Raw genomic sequence first — 27,902 nt, 5'->3', positions numbered from 1 at the left:
AGGAGTCTTTTCTTCTGGTTTTTTAGTGAAATCAGCGGTTTCTTTGCAGGGCGTCGAGAAAACAATCCGGCTTCAACAGCATGTCGTCTGATTTTTCGGTCCGATAGGCAGCTCTAATTGCTTTTGTATCTCGACTGATGATATCCAGGGATCCTTCTTGACAGATCTGACGATCATAGAATCCTCTCTAGAAGTGGTGGAACGCGGTCTTCCACCTTTATCTGCTGCCAACTTCCCCGTAGAACAATATTTGGAACATAGTCTTGATACGGTCCAATTTTTCATGCAATATTTATCACAAATACTTTTTTGTGACATTCCACTTACGTAATCGCCAATAATTTTCTTTCTTAGTTCCAATCCAAGACTGTAGGGAACCATTTTTGCACTTGAAGTCATAAAAATATTAAAAATAAATAATCACACTTCTCAAGGCTTACCGTGTTACATTTACCTTGTGATGATACAATGATGCTCTGTGGAACACAATGTCTTGGTTGGATGTGGACTGTATTGATGTAATGAAACACTTGTTGTATTTCACTTCTTGTATTGATGTCCTTTGATAAAACACTTCGATAACTGTCTTGATAATACTGACTGATTGACTTCCATATACTGACTGAATTACATGTCGATTTACATGTCTCTTATTTAGTAAGATGAACCTGTGTGAACCTGTTCTGGAAGATTCTAGATGCTTCTTTTTGATGCTTCTGGAAGCTTTTGGATGCGCCTGGATGCTTCTGAATGTTTCTGGATATTTCTGGATGCTTCCAGATGCTTATTCTGGAAACTTCTGGAAGCTTCTGAAAACTTCTGAAAACTTCTGGAAACGTCTGGATACTTCCTTTAATTATTAAAAAACTTCCGTGACGTTGACACGGGCCAGACTTAAGTAAATGAAACAAATCAAAAAAGTTGCACTTGTTTTGTCCGCTGCAAAGTGGCACTTGTCAACGAAATTCTGCCTGTGTGCTGTCACCTGTCAGCTGATTGCTCATGTCATGACTCCAGACTCCTGAACTGTTTGCTGTGGTAGTATAGTTTGTTTCATTTTTAAGACATGAAAAATTAAGAACACTTTTTAGCATTGTTCGATGTTGGTTGCAAATGTTTTGTCCAATACTGCATATATATACACTTTGTTTTTTGTAAATTGAAAAGAAATCATAGCAAATACAAAATAAAATAAAAATTTAATCAGGATTTATGGTTGTTAAAAAAAAATTTCTCCCATTTATGCAATTAATATCTTTTACAAAGATTTTAAGAATTTAATTAAGGCTTTTTTTTAATTTTGTATTTAACAATTTATAAGTGTTAAAAATTGAAGTGTTAGATAATGAAGATAATGAAAACTAATGTAAAATTTAATTGTTATTTGCTATAATTTCTTTTCAATTTACTAAAAACAAAGTTCTAAAAACAAAGTTTTTACACAAAAAAGAGAACCGCCTACAAAATACAAAAAATAATACCAGCAAATAATTTTCCAGCAAATATACAATGTAATGGTCTTAAAAGGGAATTGACAAAAGTTAATTAAATTACTAAAAGTAAGTTGAATTTGGTTGATTGCACCCTTTACATAGGCCAGTTGACAGATTAGAGGGGCACCGGTTTCTAGTAACACATACAACTATTGAGGATAGAAAAATAGGGTAATTTAAAAATGCTGGCATTTTCGGTGTGGATTTGACAAGTTTATAATGTTTGCATTTTTAGATAGTTAGGTCTAATGGTCTTATATGCTGTTAATCTTAGATCAAAACAAAGTGTTAGAAAAATTTACAAGCATCTCAAAATGGCTGAAAATTGGACTTTTTATGCGAGTGGACATTTTGCTTTTAGATATATTTAAGTTCCAAACTGCAACAAGCTGCCTATTTTTTGCCTATTTATTGCAGACAGTAGTAGTTAATCAGAAAAGCTATCTGTAAAGACTTGTGGATGAACAGAATAATGCTACAGTTAGTTTCATTTTGGCATATTTTAGCAATTTTATGATTTTTTTCCAAAGTTGAGGAGGTCATAATTTTTTTTAATTTAACACAAATTAATAAAAACCACTTTTTAAAGAGAGAACTATCCATAAAATAGTTCTAGAAAAAATGAGTCACTTGTTGAAAGTGAGAAAAAAGTTATACAGATCTAAAGTAGTCTGTTTTGACCATTTGTAAATCAAGGGGGACCATTGTGTCATGTTTGTAAGGCTATAATTTCCGAACCGTTGTACTTGGAAGTCTGAAATTTCAAATTTCAGAGATCAGAGATGGTGCCCCACAAAGTTTTGTTTAAATTGGTTGAAATATAATGATTTGATCCACCTACCAAAAAAGAATATTTAATGTAATTTTTTGTGTAAAAGTATTTACACAAAAATTAAATAAAATTTCTTTAAATTATCCAATTGATTAATGTTTAAATATTAACAAAAATTAGTTTTAATTATTTTAAAATGAACAAACTTAAATTAGTCATCACTAAGATGACTAATTTAAATTTGTTACTTTTAAAATAATGTGCAAGTTTTGACTTTATATTTAAAAAATAAAAAAATAAAGTCAGAGGATAATGAAGAAATTGCTAACTTTAATACTGAGTTTTGAATTATTGTATGTTAATGTAAAAGATTTTTTTAAAAGATTTTTTTCCTAGAAAGAATAAAAATTATGAAAACTAATTTAAAATAACAACTAACTGTAATGTTTGAGGTCAGAAAAACTGTCCGACCTCATTTCTATGTTTTTTGATAACCCCTTAATGTCAAACCTTTTTTGCTGACCTTTTGAGGTTCAGTTTGAGGTCAGCATATTTATTGCTGACCTAATTTTTTTTAATTTTTAGGGTTGATCTATACATAATTATATACGTATATATATATATATATATATATATATATATATATATATATATATATATATATATATATATATATATATATATATCAAATATTATATAAATAAAAAATTTATACATGAATTAAGAATACAAAATATATTTATAAAAAATTTAAATAGCAGTTAAAAATATAAACCCATTATACTAACAGGTATAAACAATGTTTTATTTAAAAAAGTTAACACTACCATGCAATATTCTCTGGTTGAATATTTTTAAATTTTGATCGAGAAGATAGAAGATAGGATGATGATAATTGTTTTATACAGACATTCTAAAATAAAATAAAAGATTTTCGGAATAAAATGTTGTTAAAATAAAATGTTTGTTCAACAATAAAAAAAAAAAAACTTACTTCAAAATAAAACACTTCAACTTTATCGAAGTAAAGACGACATTCAGAAACAGTAAAATGTTTAGCATCACTTGATAACTCGATTGAAAAATCTTTTAGATTCATACCAAAACTGAAAATAAAATATTATAAAAATCCATTTTTCAATTTTAACTAACCAAGATTTGTTATTTTAATTTAATGATAAAAATCATAATTTTTTACGTATTAGCCTGAGATTTCTTTTTTTAAGATATCAGAAAACCAGAATCTCATCCAAATTTAAATCAAGTTAATTTAACAAAGCACACTTTTTTTTCTTCAATATAATTATATAAGAGAATATCATGAGAAAAACACAAAAAAAAAGATATATAAAAAAAAAAGATTACCTATGTGGTTCACATGTGCACATATTAAGTGTAGTCTTTTGAATTACAAAGTAAATTTTTGGGTTATGCTTTTTTGGAGTGTCTGCAGTATCTTTTGTGAAGATATCTATGACCATACTTACTATATAATACTTTATAATTAATTTATAATAAAAATACTTTTTACTAACCAAAGTCTGAATTCAATTTCACACAACTTTTTTGTAATTTTAAATAAATGCAATTAAAAAAATCAATAAAAAAAAATACCACTATTATGCTGCAAAAATGACTTGAATGCTTCTATTTGCTCATAAACACACATATGAAGATTTGGTGTCCAGCTTATCTCAAGAAACTCAGTATTTATATCCAGACCCTACATAAAAAATTTACTAGTTAACGTGCAGGTCTCATTAATTGAACTTTTTTAAACTGAATGGTCAACAATATGAATGTATATTATATATAAATAAAAATTGCAATATTGTTATTAAAACATTATTGTTTATTATTAGTATTTTATTGCTACTTATATTGCTATTGTTGTTACTATAATAATAATAATAATAATAATAATAGTAGTAATAATAATAATAATAAATTGTTAAAAAAATATTAAAAAAATATACTAATTAAAAAAAAATTTTCTTTAAATGTTAGACAACGTTGTAAAAGTTAAAAAAAAAACGTTTTAAACAAGGGTGTCAAAAAAAAACTGGATTGTTTTGGTGACCGCTTTTTTAACTGGATAGCTTTCAATTTTTAATTATTCACAATTTTTTTTTTTTAACTTTTCACAACCTTTTTAAAATTGTTCACAACCTTTTTTTAATTTTTTATAACCTTTTTTTAATTTTAACCTTTTTGTCATCATATGATGCTTTAATGCATGAAAAATACAATATCTTGCTTGAATAATCTTCCTGGCCAAGAGTCATAAAAGAATCCCCCTAAAATATAATAAACATTGCTTTTAAATTCAACTAAAAAATCAAAACCTAATAAAAATAGCTACCATTGCATAACACAAATTCATAGTTATATATCAGTGTTTATATATATATATATATATATATATATATATATATATATATATATATATATATATATATATATATATATATATATATATATATATATATATGGTAACAACAGAAAGTTTAAGGCAGGTTATGAATTTATGCTTTAAAGTTTTAAATATATTGAAATTACTCATTTTTTGACTTCAATGAATGTCTTGATGTTTTAGTTTATGTCTATAGTATTTCAGTAATAGTTTAGACCATTTTCTGTTAAAAATGGGTAAAAGAAAAGAATTAACCATTACTGAGAAACAATTCTGCTTTATCAAAAATAGGGCTGTTTGCGAGTTTAATTCACAAGTCAAAAATGAAAGTTTCAAGATGTTGTGCAAAAAGCATTACTACGACACAAAGAAAGTGGTACCCATGTAAGTAAAAAAACGCTCTGAAAGACCTAAAAAACTAATAAATTACAAGATAGAGAAATAAAAAAAAGGTGTATCTTCTTTTTCAAACAGAAGATGCACAGCTAAAAAACTCAGGTCTGTGTACAATCAGTTAAGTGATTAGCACTTCCAGTCATAGATTGACTAAAGAAACTTGGCTTGCATGAGCGTGTAGCTGCACGTAAACCATTATTAAGGCCAGTTAATAAGACAAAAAGGTTAAATTGGAATAAATAATGGAGAAATGTTTTTTGGACAGATGAGTCAAAATTTGAAGTTTTTGGTTCAAAACACCATGTTTTCGTATGCATAGAAAAGGAATTAAGAAGAATGTTTACTATCAACAGTAAAAGATGGAGGTATTTCTGTCACTGTTTGGGGATGTTTTGGTGGAGAAAATGTTGAGAACCTACACAGAATTGAAGGAATAATGACAAAAAGAAATTTATAAAGACTTTTTTGAGATTATTTGCAAACCAGTATGTTTTTATGCATGATAATGATTTGAAACATACCAGAAGCTCTGCAAAAGCTATTTAGAAGAACACCAGCAAATATAAAAAAAAATGGAATAACCACTGCAATCACCAGATCTTAATATGATAGAATTATTGTGGGAAGAACTCTTCTAAAAATTCAGTACCTGCCTCAAACTTTCTGTCGATAGCATGTGTATATATATATATGTATATATATATATATATATATATATATATATATATATATATTTATATAGCGTGGAAAATAAGTTTTTTAGTGCATAGTTTTATTGATTGCATGCCAAAATCATATTAAGTACTCTGAAAAAACTGTTACATTCATAAAAGACAAGATTAATAATGCTTAAAAGAAGGAGAAGAGACATAATTAAATATTTTCCTGCATAATTGCAAACAGAAGTATGAGGGGAAAAGCAGAATTGATAAACAAAACAAAAACAAAAATTTGTCATTAGTCATTAACATAAATCATTAGGCCTGTTGAAAAAATTGTTGAACCTTTTATGCATTATGTATTTTTTCAAAATAACTAAATTTTAAAAATGAAAAATTTACTGAATAAAAAAAAAAATCACATTGATTTGCAAACTGTGGATTTATGTGGATTAAAACCTTTTTTATGTTTGTTGTCACCGAGAAACTTTTAAAAGATAAAAATTTAAATTATTTTTAAGTTTTTTATACTTGTTCAAATGTGCTAAAAATGGCTAAAATAAGAGTCTTGATTAAAATGGCTAAAATAAAAGCATTTGCAAAACTAAAAGTTGGAAAAGATATCAAGATCAAACCCATGTGTGAGAGACGAAACTTAAGGCTTTCCTTTGTTGATACCACTACCTTTCTAAAAGTAAAGAACCTAACTTCAGACATAAAATAAGAGATATAATAATCCTACAATATTGAACCTTAGTATTAAACAATACCTTTTAACATTAATTTCTTAAATAATTATTACTAAATAATTTTATTAAAATAAACAAACATTTTTACTTAAGGGAATTTCTTAAAAAATTAAAGAAATAATTATGATTTAAAATAGCAGCTTCACAACCTGAAACACAAACTTTGTGAACAAACAAGTTGAGCATCGTAGTAACAGGGATGTGGTAGGGACCAAACTTGGAACTTCTTGCTTATAAGACAAGCACTTGACCACTACACCACTACCACTACACCACTACTACACCACTACTCTTTTATTGAAAGAGCAATTGTAGTTTGTTTGTTTTTTTAATTAAATTCAATAAGTAATCAAAAAAATTAAGATATATATGAAATAAGTAATCAAAAAATTAAGATATTAAGAAATATATGAACCAATAATATATGAATAACAAAGACAACAGTCTTGTTTAACAAGTTTCCTATTTTAGAGGTTAAGGTTAAGAGAGTAAAACTAAATAAAAAAATATCAGTAGCCTCCTGCAGTGGTGACTCGGTGACTAAAATACCTCATAGACTGCAGTGGCCTCCTCTGGAGGCTTAGGAAGGTAAATTTAATAATAAAAAATATACATATCAAACTAACTTAGCTCATGTTTATTCTATTTTGTTTATTTCATTAGGAAATTTAGATGAGTTGAAACTGATTTGAAATTATAAATAAAATGTTTTTAATTAACAAACATACAGTTTTTAAATTTTCAAGTTCATTTAGTTGTGCAACATATAGAGACTTAAACTCTCCATTGACAAAACAAGCTGGAGTAGATGTAAGGATTATTTCATTTAGCTTGCAGAGGACTGAATTGTAACCACCTAAAGAAAAAAATACTTTAATACAAAATTATACTTTATATTGCACATTATAAAAAAAACTATTAGTCCTTAAAATTGAAAAAAAAAAAAAAAAAAACAAGTTTCTCTTACTTCCGCTATAAATAAAATTTAAAATTATAGTTACCTTCCCTTTCTCCCAACATAAAGAGATTGGCATTTTTCACGCACATAGAAAGTTTTACTAGTAATAAAATTTATTATCTTAAAAATATATAAAATGAAAATTTTTAACAAGTAAAATATAAGCTTTTAGAATGAAAAACATGAAAAATTGAATAAAATGTTAATTTAAGAATAAACTTCAAATTATTACTCTTAAGACAATCATTTATCCTTAAATTAAAAAAGGTATTTATAAACAAAACCATACATTTAAGTTTTTCTGCTTTTATACCATCTGCAGTCTCTTTATTTACTTGATATTTAGCTTTGATTTGCAATTCTCTTTTTGTTTGCAATATTTTATCTAAATTTATTTTCTTCATGAGAATGAGTAGTGAATGACCCATTGCGCTTGAATATTCCAATGAAAAATATACACATTCGAAGGAGCAGTCCATTTCCTTCTCGTCAACATAACACTTATGAGTAATAAAAAATTAGTTCATGACAATAACTTATTACCACCATCTTTACAATATTATTGTTATAATATATATATATATATATATATATATATTAATATATATATATATATATATATATATATATATATATATATATATATATATATATATATGTATATATATATATATATATATATATACATATATTATTGGCACATTGCTAAAAACAGTTCAACATCTAGAAAAAATTAACACATATCAAAACTCAAAAGTTTTAATAACATCTTTTTGAGTTTTAATAACAAAACTCAAAAGTTTTTAAAGCAACTGTTCTATATATACCTTTGGTATATATATATATTCATTCATTCTCTCTCATATCAGCTCATTCACTTTTGAATTTTTATTTTTTAACTATACAAGTGACATCGGCCCTAATTTTGTAAAATTATAAATAAATCTGTAATTTTTTTCAATTTTATGGTTAAATAAAAGGATAAAAAAAAAACAAAAAAAAAAAAAAAAAACCAATAAGCCTACAATTTTCTCCATTGTAAAATTCATTTTGCTTTTTTCACTATCATTGTCATTTGACTGTTTTGAAGCGTTTCTTCCTCATTTTCTTATCAGAATTGTAAGTTTTGTTCTTAAGCTTTAAAATATTTCTCTTGTACAAAACAGAACAGCCAGATGAACCCCACGAGTGTAGCAAGTTTGAAGCTAGATTAGTGATAACACAACCAATTAAATTCAGCCACTCTCTCTGAGAGCATTTCTGCTGCTTTCTCTATAGAATTAGACCCAAAAATATGTGTAAATTCAAGATCCCAGTATTTGTTTATCTGGTAAATATTAATGTTTTGAAATCTTCTATTTTTCAAACTGGATGAATTCTATTACACTGGATAAATAGTATTTATCCAGTGTAATAAAATTCACCCAGTGTAATAGAATTTATCCAGTGTAATAGTATTCATCCAATGTAATAGAAAAACAATTTGCATTCAACATCAATGAACCTAGTAGATCTTTTAACTTTTTTTTTACATTAAAAAACTTTATTTTTGAAAATTAAAACAAGTGTGCAGTTTGCTTACTTGGTTTTAATTTTAACCATTAAAACAAAGAATAACATTGTTTATCAAAAGCGAACATAAAAAAAAATATCTGAAATTAACTGAATTGCTTTTTTTTTGCCATAAATCATAACCCTTCTCTATCATTCCTGAATGGATGAATGTACTTTTTGTTAAAGCATTAAAACTAAATCTATCCAGAGAAAGTTTTGTGAGAACTTTTCTGATTGACATCTGAAAAAAATATAAAATTTCGAGAGCTGCTTTTGTCCAAGGAACTTTTAGCTTTTTTTTTGTTTTTTGGATTTTTTATTCCATGTTTAAGATCAGGGTACCATAATCCTGCTGTAGACCTTGCAAACTGAGATAAGTTTCCACATATCTTGCACACATTTTCAGATAGATCTTTTTCATAATCTTTCCAGTAATATCAGACCTCATTAGGATCTCATTAGTAAAATCCAAATACAAAAAAAGATTTCCTCACAAAGACAAACAAAAAAACTAGAGAATGGAATCAGGAGTAAGAAAACAGCACAATAAAAACATGCATACTTAGCATAAGCTAAATTTGCAATCGATTGTATACATGGTTTCCATTAGAGTTTATTAGAGAAGGAAAAAACCTAAAAAATATAAAAGTAGATGACTTAGAATGAATGTTTCCATTATATAAAGTATATAGTAGAGGACTGGGTAAGAGTGTTGCCATTCATCAAAATAGAAGTATCAATAATATTGCAATAATTATTGTAAGTAAACAATTGAGTTTTGTTTGAGTTAAAATGTACCAGCCAATACAAACCCCGAGCTGTTACAAAAAATTAGATTCAAAATTGACTGCCTGTTCTAAATGATTGAAAAATGATGACTTTTTGTCAAGACTAAAATATATAGTTTTGTTATCAGCAAATAGAGTCACTTTAGAGGTAAGATAATCATGATGATCATTTATAAAGATGAAGAACAACACAGGACTAAAAGCAGAACCTTGCAATACCCCGGAAGTTACTGAAAATGAAGGAGAGTGTTGTCCCATCAAAGACAACTTTATCTGAGGTTAGGAAAGAATGATTACTTTTAAAAAGTTTTTAGATGCGATGTATCTATAAGGAGAACTTACAGAAAAAATTTGGAATAATCAAAAACCTTTATCAAGTCAATAATAATAGCCCTTGCTTCCATTTAATACAAGATAGAAAATTTTTTTATAAAAGTTAACAAGTCAGCAGTAAGACAAAGGGAACAAAATTTGCTAGGTTGAGTAACTTCTTAAGATCAAGATGGAGTATTAGAAGTTTGAACCAAAGAGTAGAGTTTGGAGTTATTAAGAATGCCTTTTGAAGACTTTGACAGGAATGCTGAATAAGTCTTTATAAAAATAAGTTTGAGGAGAATAAGTGAGAAATAACTTGAGCAATAAAACCAGGATTTCGATGTCTAATAGTGAGTTATATATAGTTCGCACAAAAAGCTGTCTAGATGCACAGCTAGCTTTGCTCTCCATGTCTGTTTTACACGAGCTTTTCTCAGCTCCTGGTGGCATGTGTATATATTTGTGTGATTATTATAATTTATTAATTATTCTATTTCATAATTTAATTTAAATTTTTAACTAAACAATAATTTAATATTTTCATCTTACTATTAAAACTATTTAAACATTCATATAAAACATTAGTATTCATATAAAACATTAGCATTCATATAAAACATTAGCATTCATATAAAACATTAGTATTCATATAAAAATTTGTAAATATAAACACACATACATTAATATTTAGCTTCCCTATCTCAATAAGGCGTCCCCAAACATGCCTTTCAGACTGTGGTAAACATGATGGAGTATCGTGTTGAAGTCGACAAGGTCTTGGAAACCCATCAGAAATAACATCATCAACATTAACATACAGATAAAGGTTTGCAGCTTCAGAAAAACTATGTAATGTAAATATAAATAAATATAAATTGATGTAAATGTAAACATTGAACTTTTTAAGCTACACCCTATTTCATTAAGACCTTATTTCATCAACATTTTGATAAACAATTACAGAATATAGTAGTAAAATGATATACCAGGCCTTGTGATAAAGTGTTTCCTATTACGAACTTTATGTATAAAATAATTATGCTAAATCTAAAATTAGGCTAAAATCTAAAAAATAAAATCTAAATCACTAATAAATTAGTAATTTAGCGTAGAGCTATTTACATTATGCTAAAAACTTTATTTTATGAAAATATTTAAATATTTCTAAAACTACTTTTTAAGGCATTTGAGAAATAAAGTGTTTAACATCTTAATTACTTACACCATTTTTACAAAAATTGCACTAGTTTACATTTTACATTTTGTTTAGGTATACTAACTATAGAAACAATTGGTAATCCTATGTAGTTATACATTATCAATTATTATAAACTTTTTCTGCCTAAATAAAAATTATTTATATTTTATATTTTGTTTATTTTTTTTAAATTATTTTTTTAATTATTTATTTTTAAATTATTCAAATTAATATAAAATATTTTTAAATTATTTATATTTTATATTTTGTTTACCTTTTTTTTTCAAAATTTTGTTTTTAATTAGGCAGAAAAAAAACAATTTATTATTTTAATTTTAAAAATAAAAAGGTAATAAATGAAACATAAAAAAATCAATTGCAGTATCCAATAAATACACCAAAACTCCCAAACAAGTTAACTTATAAAAAGTTTTTATTAAAACTTTTCTTTAATTTAAATTAATATTTTTAATAATATTTAATTTGCTCAAGATATGGAATACCTTTTTTTTCAATAAAATTAGTATTCAAACTAAGCGAACTTATTGCATCATACTTATTTTGCCATAATTTAAAATATTTTCTTAAACTTGTTATTAAAAAAAGTTTTTTATTACTTTAATTTTAACTTTTATAAATATTTAACTTTTATAAATGTTTAACAAAAAACATGCACAAAAATTGAAAACAATTAAAAAAGCATGCAAAAAAATATGGGCAACTTTTGGAGAAAAATCTTTTTGTATTAAAGTCCCTCTACAGCATGCAAGGAAACAAAATTAGTTAAACAAAAAAAATAATTGTATCTATTGTTAAGAAAACAAATAATTTTTTTCTACATTAAAACCAAAAGCAAAATAAAAGTCTGATTATATTCTTAAGTTAATGCTTTATCTAAACAATGTTTAATCTAAATAATTTTTAATCTAAACAATTTTAATCTAAACAATGTTTAATCTAAACAACTTTTAATCTAAACAATTTTTAATCTAAACAATTTTTAATCTAAACAATGTTTAATCTAAACAATTTTTAATCTAAACAATTTTTAATCTAAACAATGTTTAATCTAAACAATTTTTAATCTAAACAATTTTGCAGTAACTTAGTAAATTTAGTTTAAAAAAGTTTCTATAAATACGAAAAGCAATAAAAAGAATTTAATGATGTCGCAAATCACATTCAACTCGTGAGTTAAGCATTTTTATTTATCACAAGACCTGATATAATATAAAAAAGCATAATATATATAACAATAAAAGTGACTTACAAACATTTCTTTTGCTGAATTGCTATTTAAAAAAAAAAAAAAATGAATTTAACACATTTGACACATCTGTTTTCTTAACTGTTATACCTTTTATGGGTTAAACATAAAACTTACTACAAAATTAATTATAAATACTATACAACACAATTTTACCTTCTTTAATGTCTAATTTGAACAAACCAATATAAATGGTACAAAGGGCTGTTTCATATGACTCTAATGTTGTCATATTGAAATCGCAAGAACAATTTTCAAATAAGAAATGCAAAGAAACTTTCAAATGAGATGATAACTGGTGCAGATTTTCTTTACTTTGAACAGGGCTAGAACTAATGTCATATACATAAAAATATATATATATTAAAAAAATAGGACAAATCATGTTTTAAAAAACCAGTACAAAGCACATTTTTAATACTTTACTTTGAATATAGAGACATGAAAACTTATTATTAACCTGTTCTTCTTAATAGCAAGGTAATTTTGGTATTCTGTGATGAAGTGCTTGTACCAAAAGTTCATCTCTTCATATATTAAATCCAAATGACAAGTATCTAATTTTCCATTAAATAGTAATTTATATACATTTTCTTCTTCGCCAATCTAGATTTCAAAAAAAATATTTATATTTTGATTGCACAAAAATTTTGTTTTTATATTAAATTGCTTTTTATGCTTTTTTGATTATATAGCATTTTTCAATAGCTGTCTAAATAAAATCCTATAAATTTTTGCCTACTTAAATTGAATATTGCACATTGAGCTTTCCAAATTTTTATTCACAAAGTACACAGCATACAGCATTTGAATCCCAGAGCATTCTATTGGAACTCTCATATATCAATTATACATCTGAACTCCTTGGTGAAGACAGAGTCTTCTTATCCTTCTATCTTGTTCAACTTTAATGACTATTTCACTCACATTTATTTTCAAATGTCATTTGACTATGCTGAAAGTCTAAACCTATGACCTATATCAAAATTAATTATAATGGGTTCCAAAATCAACCCACCAATGTACGGATCAATTTCCCTCAACCCAATATTGTTCAAAAATAATGGAAAAGCTCTACAAGAAAGCAATTATGCTGCATCTTAAATCAAACAATCTTCTTGAAGACATTTTTTAAGACATTACAAATCTGATTGAATGAACTTTATGCAAATGTTGAAAAGTTGATATCATATTGATTTTATTTGCCAAAGCATTTGACTAAATGCTACATCAGCAAATGCTCTACAAATTAAAAATATACAGAATCAAAGATAGTCTCAATTCAAAAAAATGCATTCCTGACCAACAGGTCTCAACAAGTCATCCTTAATGGCAATCAGTCAAATTGGCTGCCTATGATTAGTGGCATTCCACAAGAATCAGTATTTGGCTCAATCTTATTTATCATCTCCATCAACAATCTGCCAGAAGAAATAAGTAAAGAAAACTTTAGAGAAAGATTTACACTGAAGAAGCTAAAATCCTTAGCACTGTCAACTCACTTGCTGCTCAACTCCAAGTCCAACTAATCGGACTTGAATTTTATAATGACCCAAACTACATTAGAAACAATAATATATATAAATATATATATATATATAAATATAAATATATATATATATATATATATATATATATATATATATATATATATATATATATATATATATATATATATATATATATATATATATATATACTTAATTTATTTATATATATAATTACTTTATGTTTAAAGATAATGGACATTTTGAAATCTTTTTTATCTAATATACATAACAAACATTTTTGAAACATGGCAGACCAATTAGATATCTCTTGTATAACACATGTTAAATAAACTATAGTGGAGTGATATTTTTAGATAAATTTTTATTTTTCATTTTTATAATGGCAAAACAGTCACAATTGATAAACAAAGTGCAATCACACTTAGGGTTGAAGGGTATAGCGAAAGAAAAATTGCCAAAAAACTAGGTATTACTGCAAAAAGGATTCATTTTATATTAAAAAGCCAACAAGAAACAAACAGTAATCAAGACAGAAAAAGTAGTTGGAAACCCAAAATTACAAATTAGCTTAAAATCAATTTTTAAAACAGAAAAGTGCTTTGTCAGAGTGTACAGTGCCAACAATTAAACACAGTGGAGTAATGTAATGGTTTGGAAATGAAAAATTAGAAAAAAATAAATGGCAAACAAAGCAGGATACAATATCCTTCTTTGTTAAGTTTGCCATCTATTTTTACCAACCAATGAAATTATTTGACCAAATTTCATTTTTCAATGAAATGAAAATGATCAAAATGATCCAATTTTCATTTGATGCATTTTCATTTCATTTTCAATGAAATGAAAATGCATCAAAATGATCCAAAACTTGCATCAAAACTGTGTATGTTCTTTTTGAATAAGAAATTATGGTATGGCTGTCCCAATCACATGATTTGTTACCAATTAAGCTAGTTTAGACAAGTTGGATAGAAGAGTTAAAAACAAATCTATAATATGGTATAAAGTGTAAATAATTTGATGCTTATAATCAAAGTTAATAATCTTGGAAACTTTATCTATAACTGAGCAGACAACGCTGTTGCCAATTTTTAACCCAAATTCTGCAACCCTTTTTAAAGGGATTTCCAAGTGCCGAGACAAGTTATGTTCATTTTGTGAATAAATATTAGAAAATACATATTGAGTTTATTAAAATTACCAAAACAATTTAGTTATTGAGATGTTAACAAAAAACATTTTTAATTTTTCCATTATACTTCTAGTTGAGAGTTTAATATTAACTTCATGAACCTACATATTTTTTTCCGTTGTACAAATATCTAGTTTAAATAATTAATGTACTTACCGCAGAGTTTTTTAAACAATTTTCATAATTACAAAATTAGATTACGTTTTCCCCTTTATAAAAAAACGTTCACACAACATTTAAACATTTTAGTTCAGTTGGAGACTTTTAACAAAATAAAAATTGTAATTAAACAAAGATTACCGCTTTTCTACTTTGCTTTATTTTAATTTCCATTAAAAAATTTCATGTCTATTTAACATAAAATCTTTTTTTTTCACCATTATTTTCACTATTTCTTACTAAATCCAAAAAAAAAAAAGGAACGGATTTTTGGTTTTAAGATTTCATTAGCAGAACTTGTTTTTAACAAATAACTTTCCAATTTGCTTTCCAGACAACCCAAATCATTTACTTTCTCTAGTTGACTTATGTCTTGTTTCTGATCCTAGTCAGTGTTCAGTTTCTCCACATTTACCCTTAGAAGCTTCTGATCACAGTTTGATCTCTATGATCTCATTCTTCTTCATCATCAGAATCCCCCTATCATCGTACCTCTTACAACTACCTTAAAGCTGACTGGGACTCTTTCTGCAATTTTCTTCGTGATGGCCCTTGGGTAAAAATATTCGGTCTTCCTGCTGACAAATGTACTACTTACATGACTTCTTGGATCCAGGCTGGCAAGGAACCCTTTGGTCCCTCTCAACAATTCAAAGTCAAACCTCACTCTTCTCCATCATTTCCCTCACATTGTGCTGCTGCATTTCCAATTGAAGCTAATTTCAACCAAAACAATTCTCCAGAAAACAAAAATCTGTTTACTATTGCTAGAAATCATTGTAAAAAAGTTTTGTCTAACACCATAGCCTGCTATTCTCAGGTCACAAAATCTCGTATTTCATCTCAAAAACTAGGCTCTTGTGACTTCTGGAGAATTTTCAACAGTATCAATAATAAGGGTAAATCTGTTATTCTACTTTTCTTGTATGGTTCAGATTTTGTCACCTCACCTAATGACAAAGCTGAGTTGTTTGCTAAGAACTTTTCATCAATATCATCTCTTGATTTCACTAGTCGCGTTTAACTTGATATAGCCGACAAACAAGTTAATCCATTGCCTGACCTTCGTATCACTACAGCTTCTATATCTAAAGCGATTTCCTGCTTAGACTCTTCTACAGCTTGTGTTCCGAACAACATATCTGTTATAGTCTTGCAGAAGTGTTCTCCGGAACTTTCAAAACTATCTAATGAGTCCTTATCAAAGTCTTGTTTTCCAGCCTGCTGGAAGCGGCACCTGTTATCCCTATTTTCAAGAATTCTGGAGAGCGATCTGACTCGTCTAACTACCATCCCATTAGTCTTCTTTCTATTATAAGCAATGCTTTTGAATCTTTATTAACAAAGACTTAATCTCTCATCTTGAATCTATAAACTTACTTTCTGATCATCAATATGGATTTCAATCTTTTTGTTCAGCTGACTTGCTCGCATTAATAACCAATAGGTTTTATCTTGTATTAGATAGAGGTGGAGAAGTTAAGGCTATCTAAAGCTTTTGATAAAGTTTGGCATGCTGGTCTCCTCAATAAGCTTTCTTCTTACGGTGTATCGGGTAACATTTTAAGGATTATTGAATCCTTCTTTTCTAATCATAGTATAAAAGTTGTCCTTGATGGACGGCACTCTTCTTCATATCCTGTAACTTCAGGGGTTCCTCAAGGTTCTATTCTTGGCCCTATACTCTTTTTAATTTATATTAACAATCTTCCATTATCATATTCTTACATCTAAGGTGGCATTGTTTGCTGATGATACTACCATTTATTCTTGTCTTGATAAGAAGCCAACACTCTCTGATTGGAAGGGGGAATTCAAGCTTGGAAAGGATCTCACTTCTGCTAGAGCATGGGGCTCACAGTGGCTGGTGAACTTTAATACAGATAAAACCAAACTTTTCTCTGTTAATCATTATTGCAATAATTTAGATCTTCCTATATTTATGAACGATAATGTACTCGATGAGTTGCCTACCCTTTATCTTCTAGGATTAACTCTTACTTCTGATCTTTCTTGGAAACCAAATATCAAATCCATTGCAAAATTAGCATCTGCTAAGGTTGCATCTCTTTATCGAGCTCGACACTTTCTTACTCCGAATTATATTCTTTATATCTATAAATCTCATATCTGTCCTTGTATGGAATACTGTTGCCATATCAGGAGTGGATCTTCCAATAATGCCCTTTGACTTTTAGACAAGGTGCAAACATGCATTGTAAACATAATTGGACCTGCTCTTGCAGCCAACCTCCAATCATTATCACATCGTCTCTCTAAAGAGCTAATATCTCTTTTGCCATCTACTAAAATTCATCTCCTGATACCCATCATTCAATTAAGTCTTATCCTTTTTCTGAGACTGTTCCTAAGTGCTTCAAAAACTCTTATTCGTCTAGTTTTTTCCTTTAACGTCAGCTCTTTGGAATTCGCTTTCTTTATCTTGCTTTCCTGATTCATATAATTTGCAACATTTTAAGTTGTCTGTCAATTGTTATCTTGCTCTATAAACTTCATCTTTTCTTTTCCAGTAACTTCGAACTCTAATAGTGGTTGGTTGTAGCCTTGTTGGAAGCGAAGATGTTGAATAAATTTTATTTAATTTTTAAACTTACATATCATATTTTTATATAACTAATACTAGTTTTGTTTTTAAAATAAAATAAATATAAGTAAGACTTTTAAAGCATTTACTTATTGAATGTGTTATTTTTATTCGGTTACTATATATCGGTATTTATATAAAGGCATTCTTCTGCATAAAAACTAATTGCTAAAGGGACAACCCATACATAACGTTTATTACTTGAGTTTAAGTTATTTGAAAGAACTTTTTTGTATTGACGCCATTTATTAGCTACAAAAGTGCATTAATCAGAACATTTTAAAAAAAAAAATCAAAGAGCCAGAACTTACTAAAAATTATAAAGTTTTTTGCTAATATCTCGATAAATAGTTTTTTCTGGAAAGTTTAATTAACATGAAACTTATTTTTTAAGGATTATTTATGATATGAATTTGCTTTGGCATTTAGGGATCACTCTAAAAAAATTTCAGCAGCAGAAATCTGTAAATTCAAATCAAGCCAAATTCAGTGTTGATTTTGATGAAAAATAATATCCATGTAACTTCAATTGTTTAAACAAGTGCATTCATCTGATAAAAGTGTTACAATTGTCACAAATTAATTAAAAGTATTTTTAAGATGATTATTTATGCCAGTTGAAAACTTATAACTGACCGGATTGCTTGATTGTGATTTTTTGGAAAATCAAATATTGCAGATCAAATGAAAGAGTAGTTAACGATTGGATTAAACTGAAAATTACAGTTAAAACAATTAACTAAGAATAAAAACTTTTAACCTAATAATAATTTTACAGACCACATTTTTAAGACCTTTATGAGCTTTTTACAGACCATTTAATAATTTTACAAACCACCTTTTTCAATTCTTTTTAAGCTTTTTACAGACCACCTAAAAATAAGTTTACAGACCAATTAATAATAATTGTGTAGAATTTGAAACATACTTAAATTATTACCAAAAGTCATTAAAAAACACAATTACTTCACTAGTGACTTTAACAGACATTTCAATGTTTTCTACTTAACACTTGTAAATATAAAAATTGGTCTTCTTTGTATTATTTTCTTGTATTAAATAAACGTGCAACTCTCAATACTCTATCATTCATTGATAATGCCAGTAAAAACTACACAATTTATAAAGTTTTTTTTTCAAGTTATTTAGGTGCTCCAAAAGGTCCAAAACAATTATTTAGGTTGTCCAAACAATCTTATCCACGAAATAGCTTAAATTAAAGTTTAAACTATTATGCGATGAAGTTAATGAGCTTAAATTATTATACTCGCATTTAACTAAAGTTCATGTCTTCTTCCTTACCAATGATGCATATATGCGTCATTGGTAAGGAAGAAGACATAAACATGCAGCCAGAGCTGGCTTTGTACCATAGACTTCCATAAACAGTTTGAACGACGGATCGCTAGCTTGAACCAGAGGACCTCCAGTCGAAAGTGGCATAATAAAAACTGATATTAGCAACCACTTTTCTAATATCCTTTTAATAGAAGATAAAAAACCTGTTGCAATAATAGTTAATCTATCCTAAAACTTTGCGAATTATCAACAGAAACCAATATAAAACTTTTTTGCATACACTATTTGCAAGGATGCAAATAATTTCTACTTTTAAATGAGTATATTTTTCTTGATCCATTTATATATGAAAAATGGTAAAAAAAAAGAAGATGAGTTTGCAAAAAATGTGACATAAAAAAATTACATAATTAGCAGTGTAAAAAAATCATTAGTAACTCTTTTTCAAAAAAAAATCTACATAAATTAAATTAATTAAATTATAATTATAATATTTTACTAAAATTATATTTATTATAATTATATTATAAAAATATTTTTAATTATAATAAAATATTTTAATATGAGAACAACAGATATAAATAAACAACAACAAAAAAACTTACATTAAGCTCCAATGTTAATTGTTTTAATAGAAATATTTTACAAATTTTTGATTCATTTACAACTAAACCTAAAAAAAAGATTTTAAATAATAATTTACATTTTATATATACTATACTTATATATTATATTTTCTATACATTTTATCAATATCTTTATCTCCATTATTTTTGTAGTTTTGGAAAGAATGATGATCTCCAAGCCATTATTATTTATATTCTATTTGTACACTATATATATATTTATATATATATATATATATATATATATATATATATAGCAATATTAAAATAATAATAAATATTTTTAGAATATTATATATTTTAGTTCTACCATTATTTTATAAAAAGAAATTGTTTTTGTTATTAAAGCAAAAAGGGTAGGGCTTATTCGTTTCTCTTACAACATTTTTCAATTAAACCCCATGGTTTTACCAATAAATGGGTGTAGAAAGAGGAGGGTAGGCACCCGCTTGATTTCTAATGTTTTGTCAGTTAAACAGTTTATTGGTAAAGATGTCGGTGAAATTACATGTATTTGTAAAATATCTAGGTAGATATAAGTTCTTGTTCTTTCTCAATTGCAAATATGTTTTTATATTGTCCATAAATTACTTTACTTGAGTTTTTAAAGAATAAATACACACAACTAATTTTTTTTTAGTAGTTTAACATATAATATATAGTTAAACTACTAATATATATATATTAGTAGTTTAATATATATATATATATATATATATATATATATATATATATATATATATATATATATAAATGCAAATTTTTTACCAAGAAGATCTAAAGCTGCTTCTAAATGACCATCATCAAGCCTTTGCCATGAAAGTACACAATTCCAATCTGTTTCTAATTCTCTACAAAACATTAACAGTAGATCAAAGATTTTAAATACACATTTTTTTGATTAATTCCATATATCCAAAACAAAAAACTGGTATAACTGGTTTTACCTGCCACAGTTACTACGATATAATACTTTGATATTATTTAGTGATAATGAGATCTAAAACGAAAATATAATTATTCACTAAAAAATTGTTGCCATAAACAAGATTACAAAGCTAATGCATAAAAAAAAAGATTGTCTGATATTCTGGCATGACATCATAACTAGTCCAATTTTTTTTTTTTTTCAACATCTTCACTTCCAACAATGCTGCAAGTAACCACTATATAGAGTAGGAATTTACTGGAAAAGAAAAGATGAAACTTAGACCAAGATAACGATTAACAGATGACTCAAAAGATTGCAAATTATATGAATCAGGAAAACAAGATGAAGGGAGTAAATTCAAAAGGACTGATGTTCGAAGAAAAAATCTAGACGTATAAGAGTTTTTGGAGCACTCAGGAACAGTCACAGAAAAAAATGAGACTTAATTGAATGAGAAGTAACACGAGAATAAATGTTAGTAAATGGCACATAAGACGTTAGCTTTTTGGAGCAGTGCCCATCATAGTATTAATTGAAAAGAGAAAGACATTACGATGTGATAATGATTGGAGTTTGGCTGCAAGAGCAGGTTCAACTATGTTTACAATGCATTTTTGCACCTTGTTTAAGAAAGAAGAGGCATCATTGGAAGATCCGCCACGGATATGGCAACAGTATTCCATACAAGGACAGATTTAAGATTTATAGAGATAAAGAATAGAATCCGGAGTAAGAATGCGACAGGCAAGATAAAGAGATGCAAACTTAGCAGATACTAGTTTTACTAGGGATTTGATTGTTTCCAAGAAAGATTGAAAGTGAGAGTTAATCCTTGAAGACGAAGGGTAGGCAACTCATCAAGTACTTTACTGTTCATAAATATAGGAAGATCTAGATTATTGCAATAACGATTAGGTGAAAAAAATTGATTTATCTGTTTTATCTGAGTTAAAGTTCACCAGCCACTGTGAGCCCCATACTGTAGCAGAAATGAGATCCTTTTCAAGCTCAAATGCCCCCTCCAAGCGATTAGAGAGTGTTAGCTTCTTATCAAGACAAGAATAAATAGTAGTATCACCAACCAACAATGCCACATTAGATGTGAGAATTTCTGGGAAATTGTTAATGTAAATTAAAAAAAGTATAGGGCCAAGTATAGTCCTTGAGGAACTCCTGAAGTGACAGGATATGAAGAAGAGTGCTGTCCATCGAGGACAACATTTATACTTCAATTGGTAAGGAAGAACTCAATAATCTCAAAGATGCTAACTGATATACTGTAAGAAGAAAGCTTATGGAGAAGGTCAGCATACCAAACTTTATTAAAAGCTTGAGAAATGTTGAGAACCTTAGCCTCTCCACATCTATCCAATGCGTGATAAACCTGATTTGTTAACAGTTACTACTGTTAACAAATAAGGAGTATAACGAGAAGATCGAAACCCATATTGATGATCAGAAAGTAAGTTTATACATTCAAGATGAGAGATAAAGTGTTTGTTAACTAAAGACTCAAAAACTTTGCTTATGATGGTAAGAAGACTAATGTGAAGGTAGTTAGACAAGTCAGATTGCTCTCCAGAATTTTTGAAAATAGGGATAAAAAATGCCGCTTTAAATACTTTAAATAGTTTTGAAAGTATTGACAATTGCTCTGGAGAACACTTCTGCAAGACTATAACAGGTTGTTGTGCGGACCAAAAGTTGTAGAAGAGTCTAAGCAGGAAACTACTTTGGACACAGAAGCTGGAGTGATACGAAAGTCAGGCAATGGACTAATCAGTTTGTCAGTGATATCAGGTAGAATGTACCTAGTGGAATCAAGAGATGATATAGATGAGAAGTTCTTAGCAAACAATTTAGCCTTGTCTTTAGATGAGGTGACAAAATCTGAACCATGCAAGAAAGGTGGAATAACAGATTTTCCATTTTTATAGATACTGTTAAAGATTCTCCAGAAGTCACGAGATCCTAGTTTTTGAGATGAAATACAAGATTTTGTGACCTGAGAATAGCGGACATTTTGCAATGGTAGAGTAGTGAAGGTAAACGATTTGGATTGTCTGGAAAGTGAGTTAGAAAGTTGACTATTTGTGTTAAAGATTGAGAGAAGCAAAAGTTGTGGGCCTTAACGTCTCCAGAGTCACCGACACTAGAGCCAAGCATGATGAGCATTTAAGTCATCAACAACAACGATATTGCTTGAAAGATAAAGAGAAAGATCTCAGTCAATTTGATTAGATATAACATCGAAAAGAGTGCAGTCTAGAGATGAAGGAGAGCGATATAGAACAAAGAGAAAAGCGATAGTGAAATGGTGCTAAACGAATGCACATAAAAAAACAGTCTGTGGATTCAAACCTAGTTTTCTGACAAATGAGTGAATTCTTATTAATGTAGGTGCCCAGGGCAAGCATGTGACTATTGGAGTCTTTACGAATTAAAGTAAGATAACCATCAACACTTATATCATAAGATAAGACAGCTGAACTCAAATTAGTCTAAAAAAGATCAAGTAGGTTTAGTAAACTTTGCAAGAGATAAAACTCAACAGAAGACAAGTTACTTCGAAGATAAAAATTATCAGTGAATGATAGATTTTGAGAACTTGGTGATGACAATGGCTTTTCGTGCTTTACAGTTTTTGGTACTTAAGTCATTTTTAAATTTGTTAAGGAACTTGACTTTAAGCACAGGTAGTACTCAGTACATTATTTAATAGTCCAAGCAATTGCTTTCATTACTATTAATAACTCCTAAGTCATAAGAAAGGACTCCAAATGAGGCCTCAACAATCCACACCAAAAGTACGAACAGGGACACCATCTATGCGCAACATGTTACTGTTAGTAGTCTGATACTTTACAGCTGTTGATGAAATCAGCCTCTGAGAGCTACCACAGAGTTCGGGAAACCTGACTACTAGCTGGCCTCAGAACCATAAAACTGAGTTATAGAACTGCACCCTCATTAAGAGATATTAGAATGAGTTGTCTAGTCATAAAAATAGAGACACAAGCAAAGCCCATCGAGTTAAGAAGATTCACCATTCAACATCCTGTTGTTGGGTGCGAGGCTGGTCAACAGATATAATCTGTTTACCCCTTAAATCAGTAATCACTTAAAACAGTAGCCGGATGAATTTAATATCTGAATCGTATTACGTAATAAAAATTTGTTTTTAGATTTTTGATTTTGAAACCATTTAAACAAAAGTTTTTTTAAAAAAATTCAAGATATGATTGGTTGATGGTAATACTAAATAGTTAAGCTACCATGGAAAAAGCAGATAATAAACAATAAACCATGTTAAAGTGTTACGCTTTTTTAAAATTGTTTATGTACTTTTTCAAGATTAATCTAAATACAATTTTTTTACCTTTGGAATTTGACATAATGAGTGAAACAACACCTTCATAGAATCATTGTCTTCTTTTTTACTATTTACATCTAACTTTATATTTGCTGATTCTAGAAAAAATATTACAAAATATTATTATCATAAATATTTAAAAATTGCAATACAAAATAATAAAAAGTAAAAAAATACTTTATTACAAATATTTAAAGGAAAATTTTATAATTAAAATTTAAAAAAAAAAAAAAAACCTGAAAAATGTTGCTTCTTATTGAGAAAAATAAAATGTTTAACCATATCTAAACAAAATCCAAAAACAATTTTTTTAATAATTTTTTTTGCTATTATAAATTTATTTATGTTATTGTCCTATATACTACTTGCTTTTATTGTGTATATCTTTTAATTTTTCTTACATATTATAACAATAATATGTAAAAAAAATTAAAAAATAATTTCAAATATAACTTTTAATACATAACATTCCAGACAAGTAACACCACACAAAAAAAAATCACTTCTCAAATAGAATGTTTTTTCTAAAGTAATTTGAGGTCACTAAATTTGGTTTTGACCTTTTTTTTTGGTATAACATCTCAGAACTTTGAGATCTTTTTAAGTATATTGAAAACATCTTCAAAGTTATATATATATATATATATATATATATATATATATATATATATATATATATATATATATATATATATATATATATATATATATATATATATATATATATATACATGTATATATATACATGTATATATATATATATATATATATATATATATATATATATATATATATATATATATATATATATATATATATATATATATATATATATATATATATATATATATATATATATATATATATATATATATATGTTTTGAGATGCTTGATAATGTCCAGACTGTACTAAAAGCTGGACAAAATATAAATCCAATGAGTTTGAAAATATTATGTATACACAGTAGTTTTTTGTATTAATTTACTCTTTATGTATTTGTTGTCAAAAAAAATATTTATGGTTAAAAGAAAATAAAACATTTTTTTAATTTATGTGATTTTATTGTTCATATTATATTGCTTCAAATATTACCTGTGGTACTGTATAATTCTTTATTACCTTTTGTTTTTAGCGATTATAGTCAATTAATGTCTAACAGCTGCATTTGCAAGAACAGTTTGGATAGTTTTTTGCTACAACTGTGACTAATTTAAATTAAATTCACAAGACAATGTCTAGCAAGCTGAAAGTAACATACTATATGTATTTATTTGCAAAGTAGTTGATCAAAACAAGCTAAGCTATACATTATTGTACAAGTTACACTGCTACATCAGGACACGAATTGACAAAAAAATTGTAATAGGAAAAAAAAAAAGAACTTGTGATATATGATATCCACTTTGAATAAAATGAAAATATAAAAAAAATGATATTGCATCTTTATTTTCTATTTGAGAATTCTTGTTAAAATAATTTTTAGTTATAAGCTTATTATGTGTTAACAACATATAAGATATAAATAGAAACATTTGTATGGCTAACTTTAGCGAGTCTTTGAGTATATAAAGTAAATTTAATAGTTGAGTAACTTAACTGGTTGGTTTGATTTAGTTTATGGGTAAATTTACTGTGATATACATTATCCATTAAGTAAATCATTAATTAAAAAAATAAAAAAATGAATTTAACTTTAAAATAAAAGTAGGATATTGGCTTCCATCCAGAGATTTAAAGTAATTTAAATTTAATTTTCTATACTTTTAAGAATGGCAAAAAAAAACAGCTCAAATAGAAAAGGAAAAAAAAAAAAAAAAAAATTAATAATAATAAAAAGTTGCAAAGATACTTTTTTGAAAAAAATGCTTTCGCAAGTGAAAAAGGTTTGAAAAGCCTTAATTCGATATACTTAACTCGAGCCCTGTACACTTCTTTTCTTTATTGGCTAAATGGAATATATAAATTGATACCATTAGCAGTACTTATGGTGTGGCATAAACGTTATCATACTGATTTGAAATATACTATGCAAAAGATATATAAACACTTCATGTAGATAAAACTAACAAAAAACATGTGTAAATGTACCAATAGCTAAAGAGCTGTAAGGGCGCAGCACTTAAGAAGTTTTTTAGCCTAAAAGCTAAACCTGAATGGAAGAGTAAAATGAATTGCCTACTCTGTAGTAGCAGAGAAAAAAGTACAATTATTGCTAAAAAGATCCAAACACCCTATTTTTCATAAACACTCAATAATTATAGCTATGCTAGAACTATGTAGGCACTAAAACACTAATACTAGTAGGCAGTTGAGTAAGAATTAGTGAGCTTGAACTTTGTATGTCCACAGCTAAACAATGTATTGTTTCACTTTTTGGAGTGGTAATTCTTGGTCTTTCACAAAATTTTCTTTGATTGATGCCACCTGTTGACTTCATGTGTTGAGAGATATCAAGAACAGATGTCTTAGACAGCACATCATTTGTATATACTTGTGCATGTTTTGTGATATACTATACTACATTTGCAATATAGCATATATCACAACTGTAGTTTAGTATATCACAACTGATGTATAGTATATCACAAATTAAATAAAAAAATTAATTTAACTTTGAAAATAAAAACATACAATATATGTAATAATTATATTGAATCATATACGCTTCATTATAATTGAACTATAATATAGTTCAAATGAGTAAAGATTGAGTAATACAATTATGTAGAGATTTTACAGAATAAAAAAGTATAGGCTTGCATTCTCATTAAAGAAATGTCAATATTAGTTTAGCTCTTAAAAAAATTTGACTTTTCCAAATATCTTAGTCCCAACCCCCAAACATCCATCAAATCAAACCTTGATTTACCACTAATTTTCATAACAGCATGCCTTTCCATAACAGCAGGCCTTTTTTGCAATTTCAGAGCTAAATTTTTAGTGACAGTTTGTGGTTGAAGGGACAATATTACTTATATTGTAAATAAACTCTACAAAAAAGCAACTTACCTTCATTGATACATACATGAAACTTATTCACTATTACCTTGCTACACTAAAAATTTAAAAAATTGATTATATTATTATATGTATTATATTATACATATTGTATTATTCAATACTTAAATAATTCAAAACTCAAAAAGAAAAGAAAAAAAAAAAAAAAAAAAATTAATATAAATAAAAAATCTTTTTCATAAAAATTTACAAAAAAAAAAATTAGCTTACCATACTACTTATTGGTTTGCCAGGAAACAAAAAATTATTGATACTAATATCATGGTCTGTAAAAAACATTGGGGAATCGTCATGAAGAGCTGTTAACTTACAGCTGATTAAGTCAGCTTTAAGACATAAGCTAAAAAAAAAACACAAAAAATTATAACATACTAAAAGAGAAAAGTCTTCGGAAAACTCCAGGCTTAAAAAAAATTTTTTATAATTAAATAATATTATGTAGTTGAAAAAATAAAGTAATGGAAATTATTTGAATTTTGTTCATTAAAGTAAAAAATAAAGTAATGGAAATTATTTGAATTTTGTTCATTAAAGTAAAAATAATAGTGAGGTTTTCTTATCAAAAAGTAAGAAAAGTTTGAACCATGGAAGCAATTTCTCAAGATTATTGTATATCATGGTAAAC

The 27,902-nt window shown here is 27.0% G+C and overlaps 1 protein-coding gene across 1 annotated transcript in view; it reads right to left on the bottom strand.

The window, feature by feature from the left end:
- The window catches only part of LOC100201172 (bridge-like lipid transfer protein family member 2), a 102,119-nt gene that overhangs the window by 63,600 nt on the left and 10,617 nt on the right, over window positions 1–27,902 (bottom strand). The window contains exons 8-26 of the mRNA XM_065808067.1: window positions 27,488–27,617; window positions 27,269–27,314; window positions 24,495–24,542; window positions 24,265–24,356; window positions 20,902–20,954; window positions 20,723–20,805; window positions 19,934–20,001; window positions 13,023–13,168; window positions 12,719–12,894; window positions 12,566–12,587; window positions 10,777–10,942; window positions 7,730–7,940; window positions 7,484–7,540; window positions 7,211–7,338; window positions 4,473–4,562; window positions 3,880–3,988; window positions 3,631–3,736; window positions 3,260–3,371; window positions 3,093–3,178 (exon numbers count right to left, since the gene is read on the bottom strand). Coding sequence (XP_065664139.1) covers window positions 3,093–3,178; window positions 3,260–3,371; window positions 3,631–3,736; window positions 3,880–3,988; window positions 4,473–4,562; window positions 7,211–7,338; window positions 7,484–7,540; window positions 7,730–7,940; window positions 10,777–10,942; window positions 12,566–12,587; window positions 12,719–12,894; window positions 13,023–13,168; window positions 19,934–20,001; window positions 20,723–20,805; window positions 20,902–20,954; window positions 24,265–24,356; window positions 24,495–24,542; window positions 27,269–27,314; window positions 27,488–27,617 — 1,929 coding nt within the window. The remainder of the gene's footprint in view (window positions 1–3,092; window positions 3,179–3,259; window positions 3,372–3,630; window positions 3,737–3,879; window positions 3,989–4,472; window positions 4,563–7,210; window positions 7,339–7,483; window positions 7,541–7,729; window positions 7,941–10,776; window positions 10,943–12,565; window positions 12,588–12,718; window positions 12,895–13,022; window positions 13,169–19,933; window positions 20,002–20,722; window positions 20,806–20,901; window positions 20,955–24,264; window positions 24,357–24,494; window positions 24,543–27,268; window positions 27,315–27,487; window positions 27,618–27,902) is intronic.

Source organism: Hydra vulgaris, chromosome 10 (assembly GCF_038396675.1).
Source record: "Hydra vulgaris chromosome 10, alternate assembly HydraT2T_AEP".
NCBI lineage: Eukaryota > Metazoa > Cnidaria > Hydrozoa > Anthoathecata > Hydridae > Hydra > Hydra vulgaris.
This window is presented reverse-complemented; position numbering and strand designations above follow the sequence as displayed.